The following is a 17,006-nucleotide window of genomic DNA, read 5'->3' on the forward strand; positions in this document are numbered from 1 at the left end:
ATATGGTTAGGTATCTTCAAAAATGTATCCAATGTTAAAAATCTGGTACCTTGGTTGGATCTTGACGTATTTGCCACGTGACATTCCAAATCAGGAGTACAGCATATAGAGGTGGAATATTAGATGTAACGTGGTGCTTTCAGCCATGAAGGCTTGTTCTGCTTTTTTCATTAAAACAAGTCTAGGACAGGGCTGCAAGTGGTCTCTAAAAGAACTAAGCTTAAAAGTTCTCATGAGAACCCACTCAGCCACAATTTCCATGTAAACTCTCATGCCTACGGAAGCAAGATTGAAGCCCAAAAATGTATTCAGTGGCGTAGTGTGGGGGGTGCAGGGGGGGCTGGCCGCACCGGGCACAACATCTGGTGGTTAGGGTTAGGGGGTGCAAATCCATGGGCTAGGGGGCACAAATTACTTGCCTTGCCCCGGGTGCTGACAACCCACGCTATGCCACTGAATGTATTACACCACTTCTGGTGGTTCCCCGCATCCCCAAGCATCAGTTGACCTTCACTAGGGGCCAAGCCTTTAGTACATCAGGCGCTGCCTTGTGGAACTCCTTACCAGAAGCGCTTCAGCAGGAACCATTCCTTCCTTCTTTCAGATGCTTTCTGAGAACTATATTGTTTGAGGCCTTTGAAATATAAAATGTTCTCTTTTTAATCAATCAGTGGATTGGATGCTTTTTTGCCGATTTTATTCTTCTATGTTGTAAATGTGCCTTGATATATTTTTATGAAAATGTGGATTATAATAAACAAAATATTATAAACATCAATTTAATGGTTGACAATTGACTATGGGGTTTTCATAATTCATAATTTCCAAACCTACTGTACTTTAATCAATAAAGTAAAGATAAAGGACCCCTGACAGTTAAGTCCAGTCACAGATGACTCTGGGTTGTGGCACTCATCTCGCTTTACAGGCCGAGGGAGCCGGTGTTTGTCCGCAGACCGTTTTTCCGGGTCATGTGGCCAGCATGACTAAGCCGCTTCTGGCGCAACGGAACACCAAAACCAGAGCAGCGCACGGAAACGCCGTTTACCTTCCCGCCGGAGCGGTACCTATTTATCTACTGGCACTGTCTGGCGTGCTTTCGAACTGCTAGGTTGGCAGGAGCTGGGACCGAGCAACAGGAGCTTACCCTGTTGCGGGGATTCAAACTGCTGACCTTCTGATCGGCAAGCCCAAGAGGCTCTGTGGTTTAGACCACAGTGCCACCCACATCCCTAACTTTAATCTATAATATGTAGTCTAATCCTGTTTTGTCATAAAAGATGGCTGCTGCAGTAGCTGTGTCTGCACTAGCACCAGCTAGTCAATTTCATACTCTCTGCCAACTCATCAACAACAAGGGGTAGTGTTATATGGTCAGTTTGGACTAGCGAAAGATGCTTCTGCTCAAGTAAGGCATGGCCACCCAAATTCCCCCCTCCACCTAGCACACACATAGCCCTCCCCCAAAAAATGCTCCCTAGGCTTGGGATCACCACCCAGAACTGTGGAGAGCAAGAAGGAGCACTTTCTGCTAGTACAAAATCACCAACGGATACAACTCAAAGGTTGACATAAAAGTATCAGAGGAATTATGACAGCAACCTGTCCAAACAATTCAGTTTGCTAACTTTAAGTTTTATATCACATTTGGTCATGTGCAAAGGTATATAGTTTCTGTTTTGAATGAATCTTTTTTTCTCTTTGAAGAAGAACAGGGATCCTGTCAAAGCCAATGATGGTTCCTTTCCAAGAGAACAGAGGAAGCTGAGCCAGACAGAGACCCATTTTATCAGGCATCACATTTCACTCATGGCAAACAGCTGTTTCATTTAATGTTTCAAGTTCTCTACTAAGGAAAGGGGGATGGCGAGGGGCGGGGAAGACAAAAACACACTCAGAGTAGTCTCTCCCATCCAACTTCTTTACCAAATTAATGCAGAGGTATCACATTGAAAAGCCATCCCTGGAAATTAAAGGGCTTAACAATGAAGGACTATAGCTATATGCAATCATTTCTGCATTTAACATCATAAACTGTAATCGCAAATATCAAGATTATAAAAAGGTTTAATTTACAGAGATTTAAAAAACATAATTTTATGTGATTTAGCTTTTTAATTTTTTATGGATTGTAGGCAAGCAAAAACAACGCAAGCCCCCTTCTCTCCCTCCCCTCCCCCTACGCCAGCTGTCGGCACATCTCAGTCCCATTCTTTCTCACTACAGAAACAGCCAAAGTGGTAGGATGGCTCTCGGATGGCCTCCTATGTACCATCATTTCTGTTACAACACTGAAAATGTATCATTAGCATTGTTACTCCTGTCTGGAATGCACTGCTGACATCACCTCTTAGCCATAACTATAAAAACAGAGCAGTTCATTGAAGAAATGTTTATATGGCAAACAATGGCCACACACCACTTGTGACAGATGGAAACCACAAACACACACAGAGAGAGTGAGCTCTTCTGTCCACAGTTGTTTTCAGGCAGGCATATAACCATCCCACTTCTTCTCAGCTGCGTATAACAGCAAGGCAATGGATTTTTGTCATAGTACTCAGTGTGTACTGTCACCTCTTTTTCTGTTGCCCATGGCAGCCATTTTGTGCTGGCACCTATAGCATTTTTATCCATATATGAGTACCAGCACACCATTGTTTTACCTCAAAAAAGCACTGCAGCAAGGAACGTGCCCACAGTCGCTATCTATGCTTTTTACTGGAATACCAGTAAAAGGACTCTACTTACTGTGTAGTAGAGTCATAACACACCTAATTTATTCCTCTGGATGTTTATGCATGACTAAATTAGGAAAAACCACTGTATTCCCTCATTACTAGTAGCATTTGTTTTTATATTTGGTGCCTGGAGCAGGAAGAGTATTAACACCGTGAAGCTGGAAAAACTCCATAGGAAAAACCACCACATTCACCAGGAGGATTCTGAAACAGATTATTGATATGGCCTCTTCTTGTCTTTGACTCTATTAAATATAGGCTTCTGGTTCATATACCTAGTTCTTCATTCTTGGTACATTCAACAGCATCAAGAATTTTCATTCTAATTAATGGTTAGATAGTGGCATATAATTCTAATGATGGTTAAATTTCAGCACATTTAAAATTCTCAGAGTTCAAGGCACCGAAATTTTGGGTATACCTTACCCAAGGATAAAGAATGGTATCTAACCAATGCATACTCTACTCTGAGTATGGGTTGTTTGTTTTTAAGGTAGAATCTTTAATGCACATGTAAACAGCCAATACTCTCAACATAAGACAAGGGCCTCTGCTGTCACACATCTCTTCCTCCATTTCTAGGTCATATACTAATGTTTCCTGATTTCAGGGCAAGTCTTCAAAAATGTATTTTACTCCCACTGCTACCCCAAGAAAGACACTAAAGTTTTATGCTTTAATATTTACGGCTGGTATTGTAGGCATGGTAGCTTCAATGCAAAATGGCAAACCCTTTAATGGTCTGTGTAAAGTTATTCAATTAAAGCTTTGATTAACTGATCACTGGAAACCAGTTTTATCAGGGAGGGCTCAGTTAACAGCTTCTTCATTAATTTATTTTTGCCTGTTTTAGTCTCACAATCAGCGTTTTCCCCCCCAAAGAAATGTTTAGGGGTACTCTCATATTCCTACTCATATTGAAATACTGCCCCTCAATGAGGCCAAACATAGATTCACAAAATGTTTGGGGTATGTGTACCCCTGCACCCCTCCATAAAAAGCACTGCTCACAACAAATGTGAAAACTAGTTTCATATGAATGCTAGGAATGGGGATGGACAGTCAAATTTTATTTTGGTAAGAATAAACTTCTTATCTTGTGGAAAATCCATTTAGACCTGTTTTATGTGGAAAAGCAAAAGAACTACAGGTGAACCTAATTTACTGTCAAGTAATCCAAAGGTACAGTGCAGATCTTACATTTTCATACCTCAAAGAGAACGTGTGTGTGCATTACCAGCTGCTAAAACAGAAGTCAAGCTGGGGGATGACAAGAAGGAACAATCTGGGCTGGATCACTACATTGTGATTCATGCTTGCAGTTTGAATGTGTGAACTCATCTTATCAACGCTTGAATTCTTCCTAATATAAATGTTCCATCTGGCATTTGTTTTCTCTAGGCACCAAACTAGGCATAGCCTATGCATATGTTAGTCATGTGTAGGGCAACATGCTGAATCAGGAGCAAGGCTAGGTTTTTTTACCCTGTCTCCAACATCTCATCTGATTTCTCTGACAATGCAGCTGGCTGTAAAGAAACTTAAGCGTGTGAGCGAGCTCTTGATCACATGTGGGCCCTCTGCGCAACTGAGACACTAGGACAGACAACCATGTGCAATGTGTGGTTGACAAGAGAAAAGCAGATGGGATGTCAACAGTGAGGCTAAAAACACAATCCCACTCCTGATTCGACATGGCTTTGCCCTACATGCAAGTAAGTCATGCATGGGCTATGACAGTGGTAGATCATAAACAGATGCCCTCATACTTAAATGATCATAAGAGAAATCTCATACTGAGGAATATTTAAAGCATTAAGGAATTGCTGCAATGCATTTATACGTAGGGCTGTGGAATGCTCTCCCCTGGGTGGTTCAGCTGGTGCCTTCATTATACACCTTTAGCCGCCAGGTGAAAACGGTCCTCCTTAAACAGGCCTTGGGCTGATTAACTTCCTATGCCCTATTAAATGTGTTTTTGGGAGGGGAGAGGGGAGGGAGTTTTTGTTTTTATTATGTATTTTTATGCTGTAACCCATCCTAAGATCCACGGATGAAGGGCAGTATACAATTGTAATTAATTAATTGATTAATTGATTAATTTGGGGGAAGTACACTGGCAGAAGGCGGTGGCCACAATAAACCAAAACCCAGATGCTAGGTCATATAATATATTTAAATTTATTTTATTTTACTTTGACCAGAACAATGGAGGCCAGGTATGCATCAGTTGGGTTGAGGAAATGTTTGGTTTGCTGATGTGAACCAAACTGGTCCATACTGACTTGGAACCTTGCACATTCCCCTCACCATCCAATAGACATTTGATCCAAGAAAGAAAGAAAGTTAAGCAGACAACAGAGATGTGATTTTAATTTCATTGCAAATACCTTCTCTGTGTCTTGCCAGTAACGAAGAAGCTGGTATGGAAGGAAAGATAAAGCTGTTGAATCTATGAGGTTTTTGTTTTTTTAAACCTTTTCTCCCGCAATGTTTCAGCATATTCTCATTTTTAAGTAGCTTATAGCACATAAGTAAAATAAAATAAATTAACTCCCAAGTTATAGCAATTTATTCTGCTTCACAGAAACACGTGTTTAAAAAATCAGGAGCCAGAAGTAGTTATTTTTATACTATACAGTTTTAAATTGCTTCCGAACAAGTAAGTTTATCTTTCTCATGCATTTAAAAAGGAGTGGTTGGTGACATTTTTAAACCCATCAAGGCCTAACAAAAGGTTAGTCACCAGTATTTTGCAAAACATTCTTTATCTGATTCTATTCCTGTTTCTGCACACTGTCAACTATATCTTTCCTTTTAAGTTTACAGGGTTTTTTGGGCAGCGGGGGTTAGTACTTTAAGTAAGTAGCCTGGAAACTCTGGCAATTTATACTCTAAGACTACAACAGCAGCCTACCAAATAAATATCCCCTTTGCCAAATCCATAACCCTACATTACACATACAAATGTATTCTGCTAGCAGCACTTTGCAGAGTGGAGCAGCAAGGGAATATTGCACTCATTTTCTATGACATCACAGTCAAAACAGAATCCAAAAGCAGATTACCATTCATTAACACTCCTCTGAATTTATGTACCAGAAATGTCTCCAATTTGAGAAGGGATGTGTGCATGCATGCCACTGTTCCATACTAACACTTCAGTAGTCCTGCCTTCAAACATATAAATATGGGGTGCAACAGTGTGAGCTTAATTTGGTGAAATCTTGAAAGGAAAAACACCAGAACAAAGGAAGGGGGAAAGGTGGGGGTCATGGCCTAGGGAGAGTCCTGCGGGCCAGACAGAGAAGCCTAGAGGGCTGTGCCTGGCCCCTAGGGCTGATGTTCTCCACCCTGGAATATAGACTTCTATTTATATCTCGCTACCTGAGCTGTAAGACCACATTTCAAGCTGTAATAATAACACTGCTTTACCCTGCCTGGGGACGCGGGTGGTGCTGTGAGTTAAAGAACAGAGCCTAGGACTTGCCGATCAGAAGGTCGGCGGTTCGAATCCCCGCGACAGAGTGAGCTCCCGTTGCTCGGTCCCTGCTCCTGCCAACCTAACAGTTCGAAAGCACGTCAAAGTGCAAGTAGATAAATTGGTACAGCTCCGGCAGGAAGGTAAATGGTGTTTCCGTGCGCTGCTCTGGTTCGCCAGAAGCGGCTTAGTCATGCTGGCCACATGACCTGGAAGCTGTACGCCGGCTCCCTCGGCCAATAAAGCGAGATGAGCGCCGCAACCCCAGAGTCGGCCACAACTGGACCTAATGCTCAGGGGTCCCTTTACCTTTACACTGCCTGAGTGAAGTCCTCTGAAATCCCATAGATTTCAAAGGCAGAGTAAAACTCATCAACGAAAAGTTTCAAAAATGCTGGCAGAGCAATCCTATGTACCAGTGATATATGAGGGAGGAAAGCTGTTGCTTCTGTGCCAGTGGGGCATCACTGTATCCTACACTCACTCAGCCGAGGAGGTGGCTGGCAAGCAGGAACAAAGACAATCAGAAAGTGGCATTAAAATAGCAGACACCACCCACCAGCCTCACCAAAGCCTACCAAGTCTGTGCCAACCATGATGCCCACACACACAAAGGGAGACAATGAACTCAATATGGCAACTTATCCCAGGATCACTACACACACAGTACTTAAAATGATGACACAACATTCCCAGAGTCACAGCAAAGAATGACTGCCTTACTTCCGAGTTCTACAAACACAGGTTTGAATCTCCTTGCACTGCTCACAACCACCATTTTGGAGCACAGCACACATAGGCAAGAAATGAGAGTGTACACACACAGAGCACACACACACAAGGCATTAAGGCCCAATTTAAGGGTGGAGAGAACACACAGGAAGGGGCCACAACACACAATAAACACACCGCCAGGAGCAGGCTCCAGTGACTTAATGCATATAGTAGGGAGGCAGCAAGCAAAGACATAAGATTGAGCCTCACCAGGGGAAAGCTGGGAACATCCCTTATTCGTCTTTTTGCATTCTTAGCCAAAAAACAATCATGTCGGGGGCAAACATGAGGGAGTAAATGTGCTCCTGACCTTTGCTGTCCCTGTCCTACCCATACTGATATCTTAGATTGCATCAATAAACAGGCTCAAAGTAGCTTCATTCTCTTTCCCAACAGTACTCTTGTGATAGTATACCTATTGGCTTTATGACTGTGACAAATGAAAAGTTGTTTACTGTACTTTTGAATTCTTATGAGCTTTATTTATAACCAAGGGAAAGACAGTGTTGTAGAAGTGCTGATTTTCCTTAAAGAACAGGTCAGATAACATCAGAAATCACAAGCTGATGCAGAAAGGAGCTCATCAAAAATCCCAAATACAGAGAAACAGGAGTTTTTGTGTGTGTGCTACAGGGATCTTTTTCTTGTAATAGTTTTTGACTGTATAATGTGCTGCTTCAGCCAAACACTTATGAGGTGTGTGCTCATACTCTTGTGTCAAAGTGCCAGTACAAGGCAACTGAACTCTGGCAACAATTATTCTCAGTTGGTATATTCTATACTAGCAGTGGCTGACCAGTGGTGGTTCTCCAGATGTAGCTGACTACAACTCCCAGCAGCCTTCATCAGCATGGCAAATGGTAGTTTGTAATCCACAAAAATCTGGAGAGCTACAGTATCCCCACCCCTATTCCATACACAGAAAAATACCTGAAACTCATTGGTAAATCCAATGGAGTACAAAAAGTAGATGTTGCAATACCATAGTCATTTCTTCCTTGCTCTCCATCAATCCCAATTTAGTCAGGACATCAATGATTTTCATGATGGGTGCTTATGTTATCTTACAATGCTAGGAAATCTTGATCCACTGCATAGTGATGCCAAAGATCAAAACAGATCACAAAAGCATCTCAAGGAGCTCAAGCAAAGGCACTGGCAAGAGCCATTTGTTTTCCTCTAAACTTTCTTCCCTAAGGCCTCATCAGAAAACACAACATAGATGCTTTCACCATTTGGTAGTTCTTTCTGATTCTTTACATGCACTGAGGGTCAGGGTAACTGAACACCTATTTTTCTTAATGGCTATTTCTCACCAACTGCACTAAGAAAAATATGTGAAATCTTGAGCAGAGCACCAGTGAGGGAAAGGGACCTACAGTGGTGCCTCGCAAGACGAAAATAATCCGTTCTGTGATTCTCTTCATCTAGCGGTTTTTTCGTCTTGCGAAGCAAGCCCATTGAAGGATTAGCGGATTAGCGCTATTAGCGGCTTTTAGCGGCTTATCTGCTGATCAGATCAGCTGATAAGCGGCTTAGCGGCTTAGAAAAAGGGGGGGAGGGAAAAAAACCAGCAGGAACTTGCAAGACATTGTTGTCTTGCGAAGCAAGCCCATAGGAAATTTGTTTTGTGAAGCACCTCCAAAACGGAAAACTCTTTCGTCTAGCGAGTTTTCCGTCTTGCGAGGCATTCGTCTTGCGGGGCACCACTGTATTTATCCAGGGCTAGAAAACCTCTTATGAGCTGAGACTGAGAGCCATATTTTCCCCATGGAAAACTTTTGGGAGGCAAATTCAAAAAGTGGGTGGGAATAGGCCCACATAATCACACACAATCAGGTGCACAGATACACACTTTCCCGTTTTTTTTTTACCAGCTACTTGTCAGTTCAAAATTCACATCCAGCGTCTCTGAAAGGATAGCAAGCTCTGACAGAAAGATTGCATGCTCTATCAAAAATTACTGGAAAGTCCAAAAGAATCAACAGGATCACACTCTCTGTGTTTTTCTTCCTACAGGAAGACCAAGGCAGATTTTGTGCCGAAATTAGACCAGAAACATATGCACTTATTTGCAAGTTTTCACAGATCTTCTGTTATAGGTATAGCTCTCAAAAATATATCCACAATCTGTGGTACAACATATGGAGAAACAGATATGTGAAGCCGTTATCTAGGGGCCAGATCTGAATTATTCTGTCAGTAATCTATTATAGTACAGTGGTACCTCGGGTACATACGCTTCAGGTTACAGCCTCCGCTAACCCAGAAATAGTGCTTCAGGTTAAGAACTTTGCTTCAGGATGAGAACAGAAATTGTGCTCCGGCGGAACGGCAGCAGCAGGAGGCCCCATTAGCTAAAGTGGTGCTTCAGGTTAAGAACAGTTTCAGGTTAAGTACGGACCTCCGGAACGAATTATGTACTTAACCCGAGGTACCACTGTAGAGGCATAGGATGTATCCAATTTATCTATTCACTAGCATTTGTGTTATTTTTATGCAACTTCAACCAATACAGTATTCATTTGTTGGGGTAGTTATTGTTACTGTTTCTCTAAAACAAGGAGTACCTTTGCTACAATATTTGTAAGTAGCTGTCAGTGACATGATTACTCGGCCAGCATAAGACCAACTTCCTCTGTGTGCACATAGGAAAAATGCTTTTGTTATGTTCATAAACAGGAAGTCCCCAACCCCAGGAGATCTAAGAGTGAACTAGCTGAAAACCAAGCTAGCTTTTGACCTAAGATACTGCCTTCACTGACTGCCAAACACAACAACAGCAGGATTCTATGGGCTAATAACTATTTGATTACAGGAGAGAGGAAACATATTTTGGTCCCATCTTCCCAGTAAGAAAACACCCTGACAAATAAAAAGGCTTGGTTATCAAAATGACCAGTTCCAAGGGATCCAAGCATTACTTTGTGAAGAATTATTATGGAGCATTACTCCTTTGAAGCCCACAAGCATGCTTTATACAGTATATTAGTAAGCAAGAGAAAAACACAGTATCTAACCCATCCAACTTCTTTTAACTTTGTGGGGGGGATTAAACATAATTTCTTGAATGGACACAAGAAGAAGAGTAAGTTATGCAAAACTCTTAGATATTTTTGACTGAATATCTAAACATTTACAGTGGTGCCTCGCAAGGCGAAAAGAATCCGTTCTGTGATTCTCTTCATCTAGTGGTTTTTTCATCTTGCGAAGCAAGCCCATTGACGGATTAGCGGATTAGCGCTATTAGCGGCTTTTAGCGGCTTATCGGTTTATCGGATCAGCTGATAAGCGGCTTAGCGGCTTAGAAAAAGGGGGGAGGGGAAAAACCCCGCAGGAACTCGCAAGACATTTTCGTCTTGCGAAGCAAGCCCATAGGAGATTGGTTTTGCGAAGCACCTCCAAAACGGAAAACTCTTTCATCTAGCGAGTTTTCCGTCTTGCGAGGCATTCGTCTTGCGGGGCACCACTGTATATCTCACGTCATACCTGAAGCTCACAAAAGCAACTTACAGGTAAGCATTGTAACTAAACAACCAAAAATACAATTAACACAGAATCATATGCTTTATGTTTAAGACCATTATCTTTTTTTAAAAAAAGACAGTATACTAACTAGAAAACCCTGCCTCTGGAGTCACATCCCCAGCTATTTCTGGAATGGAGTAGAAAATTAGCTTGTTGGGCTTCTCTTGGAAATAAATTCAACAATGAGGCAAGAATCAGCACCCTGTTCCTGGATATGGCTGCCATCCTCATTTCAGAATACAGGTGCATTCCAAGCACACCTGCTCTGATGATCTCAAAACATCTGGGGGATAAATATAAGAAAAGCACTTTGAGGGAATTTATCATAGCTGATGACCAATACAAAGGCAAGCAATGGTGGTGGGAGGTCGGGAGGCAATTAGAAGATACCAGAAATGGGAGATTGAATTTGTATAAAGACAATCCTCATTTTGCATGGAGGTTACATATTAGACCTCCACACGCATCAGCGGGGCCTGCAAAAAATATTCCACCCTGCCCTTTTAGTGACGTTTTAGGATCACTTCCAGGTTCTGCAGTGTGCGCATGTGTGCGACTGCACGTCAATCAAAACATACAGAAAAAATACAGAAGTTGCTTGTATTTGGTCCTGCCTTCAGAGATCTGTAAATTATCTAATATATATTGTAGAAGTCTTTAAAAACTTGGTTTTCTTTTAAGCTTCAAAGCTGCCCATGGACGTCCTACTCCATAATTTCTTTTTCCTGGATTTCACTGTATCCTACTCTGAAAATTGTCATTGCGTTTTATTACTTGAAATACTGAACACATTCTTCCTTCACAGACAGGTTTTTGTTCCTTAACATGCAGTTTCTTAGCAGCACAGCCCTATACCCGTGTGGCTGTCCTTATGGCCCAACACACAGATATCCTCACCAGTGTTGGAAACTGAGATATGAAAACTAGGAGCTAAATGGCACCTTAAACCTAGATAATGGGCGCAACAACAGAATGTCTAGGCATGCTTTTTATAACCATAATAAAAGATGAAAATGAATGAACTGCAGCTAAAATATTATGTTCATTTTACACAGGGTCCAGTCTGTCCCCTGCCTACCCCCTCTAATATGCTTAAGAGGGTCTCTTCTCCAGTCTTCAGAGAGTAGCTGGAAGTGGGGTGGCAGAAAAAGGTCCTCCCCTCCTTCCACTCTGCAGTTTTAATCTGAAATCTTAGGCGCAGTACTGTGCCCAGAGCTCAGAAACTGCTTGCAGGGAGCCGGCGTTTGTCCGCAGACAGCTTCTGGGTCATGTGACCAGCATGACTAAGCTGCTTCTGGCGAACCAGAGCAGCGCACGGAAACGCCGTTTACCTTCTCAACGGAGTGGTACCTATTTATCTACTTGCACTTTGATGTGCTTTCGAACTGCTAGGTGGGCAGAAGCTGGGACTGAGCAACGGGAGCTCATCCCATCACAGGGATTCGAACCGCCAACCTTCTGATTGGCAAGCCCTAGGCTCTGTGGTTTAGACCACAGCGCCACCCACGTCCCCTTTGTGTCCACTTATACAGCTCCTTTTGCTTTGCTATCTCCAAATATCTAAACACACTATGGATATTTCATTCTAAAAACAGACATCACCCTTGTAGCGGTTTCCCTTTAGCCATCTCAAATCCAGCAGTTCTCAAAAGCTTAAAATTTTGATTAGCTGAAATACTACACTCAAACGGTCTATCCGAGGACCACTCATTGCACTGATATCTATAAAATGTTACAGATTTTATGATTTAGACAAAGCATCTGAAACACACCTGTTAGACAAACAGATGTATGTCACAAAAAACCTTATTAGGTGAGCAAGTAGGACACACTGTAGGATTTGTCTTCTTTTATGTTGAAAATCTAGGCCTATCTTACTTAGAAGAGGGCCAATGACCTCAGCTGTCAAGTAGGTTACATCTAAGCAAGATTAAAGGCAAAGGTGGTAGATCAGATTGGTAACTGGGAGCTCACAGGTTGACTATGGCTTCTTGAGAGAGTTGCCTGGTCCGCAGCTGCCAACAGCTTGCCCATAAGAACAGCCTGCCGGATCAAGCCATCTAGACCAGCATCCTGTTCTCACATTGGCCAACCAGATGCCTATGGGAAGCCTGCAAGACCTGAGCATAGCAGCATCCCTACGGTTCCCAGCCACTAGTATTCAGAGGCACACTGGCCTCTGACAGTGAAGGTAGAGGCACCATTGAGAGCCTTTTCCTCCACGAATTTGTCTAATCCTCTTTCAGAGCCACCCAAGTTGTTGGGCAGCACTGCCTCTGTTGTTAGTAAATCCTGCAGTTCAACAATGTGCTGTGTGAACAAGCGCTTTCTTTTGTCTGTTCTGAATCTTCCAACATTCAGCTTCGTTGGACGTCCGTGCGTTGTAGTGTTACGAGAGAGGGAGAAAAACTCCTTCCATCTGTCCTTCCTTTTCCTAAGTGCATGTTGAACTAGGGTGGGAGACTGGCTGTGCAAGGGAGAAGAATTGCCCCCTCACAGACATTCTGGTTTCCCCCTTCCTCTCAGCTTCCCTGGAAGAATTCCAAGTAAGGAAGTGTATCTGGACTCCTCCTTCCCCTGACGCACCCTGCCTTATCCTAGTTCTTCCAGGAAATGTGGATTTGCAAATCAAGGTGGGGGGAAGGCTTAAAATTATATTAATGGTTTATTTGTTGGTATAAACCGTTTGATTGAAAAGCTTTCTGTATTTTTTTAAATAGATAAATCTTCTTGACACAATGCTCCTTACTGCTCCCCTATTCAAGAAGTACAGAGGGAGGGGTCTCTGCGTTTAAACTGGCCACTATAGGAACACATATTAGATAATATTGTTTATAAAGCATCTAAAACAGTTGGGTGCTGTACAATGACAAGCAATACACAGTAACCATGAGGCTGCCATCAGAGAAGGAAAATATTTAGAGATTCTAGGTCTCTGTGGCCCCAACAGAACTCTCCTTTGATGCCCACCCAACAGTGCTTTTGGCATTCCTTTTCAATAGCAGCCTCCCTTCCTCTAATCCAGCGGTTCTCAACCTGTGGGTTCCCAGATGTTGTTGGACTACAACTCCCATCATCCCTGAGCTCTGGCCTTGCTAACTAGGAGTGATGGGAGTTGTAGTTCAACAACATCTGGGGACCCACAGGTTGAGAAAGGCTGTTCCATGCCAAGTGGCAAAGTGTTCCTAACTGCCATATGAGTCAGGAGTCTACTGTTTTAAGGACTCACACCAGGCATGACGAGTTGGGCTGATTTACATACATCATTCAAGATTTCATCACTCACACCTGACAGGGTGATGTCAAGGGAGAAACAGGAAACACAAGCAACCTACACTTCCTGTTCTTCCACATCTCTGCCACACACATGAATGAATTAGGACCAATGCAGGGACAGTATGCAAGAGAGATGGGAAATCCCATATGTAGTACACACACAAAATGCAGACATGCCATCCAAACTTTGTGTGCACATTGTTCAAAAATCAGTGTACCTACATTAATGGTAATATGCGAAGTGTTTAGCGGCTCTGAATCATGCAGTTATCTGGATTGTGGCTGCATTTGTATTCTATGGAAAGCAGTAAGATGAGCACACACAGATTCAAACTTAAACAACTGGGGTAGTTCTTATATGGCACTGCAATTTTAAAAGACATTTTAAACATTTGCGGTAACAATTTAGGTTGTATGTGCAATCTTCTTTTATCTTAGCAGGCACTAATCGATACATTGTTAAATTAATGGAACTCTTTTGTGTGCTGACATTTCAAAATTTCAGATGCGGAACAGTATTTCAGGTTACTGAACAGCAATTTAAATCAAGTACAGCCTTTAAAAAAATTTGCCTTGAATAACTTGAATATTCTCAACATATATTAAATAAAAAGTTTATGATCCCTGTTTTCCCATTTTCTTATTAGAATATCAGCTCCAACGTCCAAATTTTTTTGGGGGGGGTGTTAAAACAAAATATTACATAGATTACCATTGTTAAGGCCTTTTTAAAAAATCAACACACTGTTGACATTTTAACACATACACCTACCCCTTCCCTGAAACTGTGTTAGCTTTATTTCTAAGTTTTAATAACTAGAAATACAACCGTGCAAAAGGGAAGGGAACAGGAATGTGCAAAAAAGCAGATGTGTAGCCACCGAGCCTACACTAACAGTGCAAACGCATGATAGGAAACCACGCTTGTGGTAACAAAATAAAGCTTGTAAAAGGAGAAGCTGGGCGTAGACTGTTATGACCTACGTGCTGCGAATCTCAGCAACAAAAAGCAGTTGTTTTCTTACTTCTTGTTGTTGTTTTTAAAATCAGGAATCGAAAGAATCAGAACTATGCGTTTCACGGAAAGCTTTAACCCTCCCCAAAAGTTGTTGTTTTTTTAATTTTTTTATTACTTTTATTATTATTATTAAAAGAGGCGATACAAAATGACATGAAGCCAAGCCGTTCCTTTCAAGGGGAGGGGCAGGGAAAGAAAGAAAGAAAGAAAGAAAGAAAGAAAGAAAGAAAGAAAGAAAGAAAGAAAGAAAGCTGCTCCTTTAAGAGAAACTCTTGCTAGACCCCTGCTCCCCAAAGAGGCTGTATTCTACTTTTCCTTGGATAAAGAAACCTGTATAGTGCAGTTGGGAAGGTCTGCAGCAGCATCTGAAAGCAACACTTGGTTGACATTAATGCTGGTGTAGACTCTCTCCCGGCTGCGAAGGAAACACGATCAATCTCGCGGGGTGGGGAGGGAGAGTCGTCGTCCTGCCTGCGTGCGCGCCGCTTCCCCCGCTGCACTCACCGCTTGCGTGCTCGGAGAGAGTGGAGACTGACGTCTGGCCCATGTCTTGGTCCTGGCAGAGGGCCGGGGGTCCTACAATCAGGCCGCCCTCTCGGTCCTTCGGTAAGGTCTCCTCTCCCACGGAAGCTCCCGAGGGCTCATGGCACCTTCTCCCGGCGCTCGCCTGCTGGCTCGCTGCAATTAGCAGCCTCCTCCTTGCAACTTCTGCTGCCTCCCTCCCCTTGCGCGCGAGTTGCTAAGCCCTCCTCCGGCTCCTCCCTCCGCCTGTTGCTGCTGCCGCCCAGCTCAGCCTGCTCCTGCTCAGCCGAATGCCTGTCATTCCTCTATGCAGATTAACTCGGGCCAAAGGGAGAGAGCCCCAAGCTGGTACAGCCAGGCCAGGCTCCCTCGCCGAGATCATCCGGCCCCACAACAGTTGTAGTGTGTGGCTGTAAGCTGCTCGCACAAAGAACTCGGTGTTAAGCGACCACGTAGGGCTCGGCTGACAAAAAAGGAAAGTACTTAGTCGTGGCGTTTAAGTTTGCAAAAAGGTCTTGTTTTCCCCAAAGGGGCTTATCCCTGCTCAGTTTTCCGACCTTAGAGGGCCGGTTTCATGCGCTTCTGCTAAATAGCTGCTGCTACAGGTTAGATAATTTCCTCTAGAGAGGTAGATATCCTAGCCTCTTGCAGCAAAAGGAAAGAGTCCTTTGGGCCTTAAACAGTGGCGTAGCGTGGGTTGTCAGCACCCGGGGCAAGGCAAGTAATTTGTGCCCCCTAACCCGTGGATTTGCGCCCCCTAACCCGTGGATTTGCGCCCCCTAACCCTAACCCCCAGATGTTGCGCCCGGTGCGGGCGGGGCCCCCCCTGCACCCCCCACACCCCCCACACTACGCCACTGGCCTTAAATACTAAAGGATTTGCAGTGCCACAAAAATGTGTTTTTAGACCTTTACAGTTCCGTCAATAAAGCATTGCGCTTTCGAATAATGGATTAAAATCTGAGAAAGTGTCTGGGACCTGAACTGCACCATGCATAAGCTCCTATAGGGAACTGATATGGGACTGAAACACAAAGGGATTCCAGCATTAGGATTAAAAAAGAGAGAGAACGGGTACTCATGTCTTCACTTGGTGAGTCACAACACTTCCTTGCATACAAAAGTCCAAACTGCATTGCTCAGAAAAATGCATCTTACACATTTCCGAACCTGCCTTGCTAATCTGGTGCTGGATAGCAGGCAAAATCTAAAATTAATTCCATAAACTGTTTCATACCCTCTCTAGAAAAATCCGATTGTAACTTTGAATTGGATTTTGTACCTTAATCTAGTGGCAAATAATTCTGTATCTTGCATAACTTTGTTCTGTGCTTCATTTCCTATTGTCTGGTGGTCAGGTGTCTTGGGAACAAAGGAAGCATCTTTTCGTAGTTCCCAGTGCAAATTGTTTCCAGTACAGGTTGTAACAGGATATATACTGCACAATTATATACAAATGACTTCAACGGCTCTTATTCCCAGCTAAGTGGATAAAGAGTGTAGCCATAGATTTTCTCCGCTTAATAAAAAGGAAGTTTATATTAAGAACAAGTTCCTCTGTCCTTTAAAATTATGCTCATTTTCTTCTTGGTTAAAATATGGAAAGTAAACAAAACAAGTTTCACCACCCATTTAAAAGGGGTTATTTAATATAAATGTTATTTCA

At 42.9% G+C, this 17,006-nt stretch overlaps 1 protein-coding gene across 4 annotated transcripts in view; it reads right to left on the reverse strand.

Moving 5' to 3' along the window:
• Positions 1 to 17,006, reverse strand: part of PHACTR2 (phosphatase and actin regulator 2) — a 94,464-nt gene that overhangs the window by 45,164 nt on the left and 32,294 nt on the right. The window contains exon 1 of one of the 4 annotated variants that reach the window (XM_082215931.1): positions 15,323 to 15,545. The exons of the other annotated variants lie outside the window; for them this stretch is intronic. Coding sequence (XP_082072057.1) covers positions 15,323 to 15,365 — 43 coding nt within the window. The 5' untranslated portion in view covers positions 15,366 to 15,545. Of the gene's footprint in view, positions 1 to 15,322; positions 15,546 to 17,006 lie in introns of those variants that run through there. 4 annotated transcript variants of the gene reach the window in all.

Source organism: Podarcis vaucheri, assembly GCF_965113315.1.
Source record: "Podarcis vaucheri genome assembly, chromosome: 3".
Classification (NCBI taxonomy): Eukaryota; Metazoa; Chordata; class Lepidosauria; order Squamata; family Lacertidae; genus Podarcis; species Podarcis vaucheri.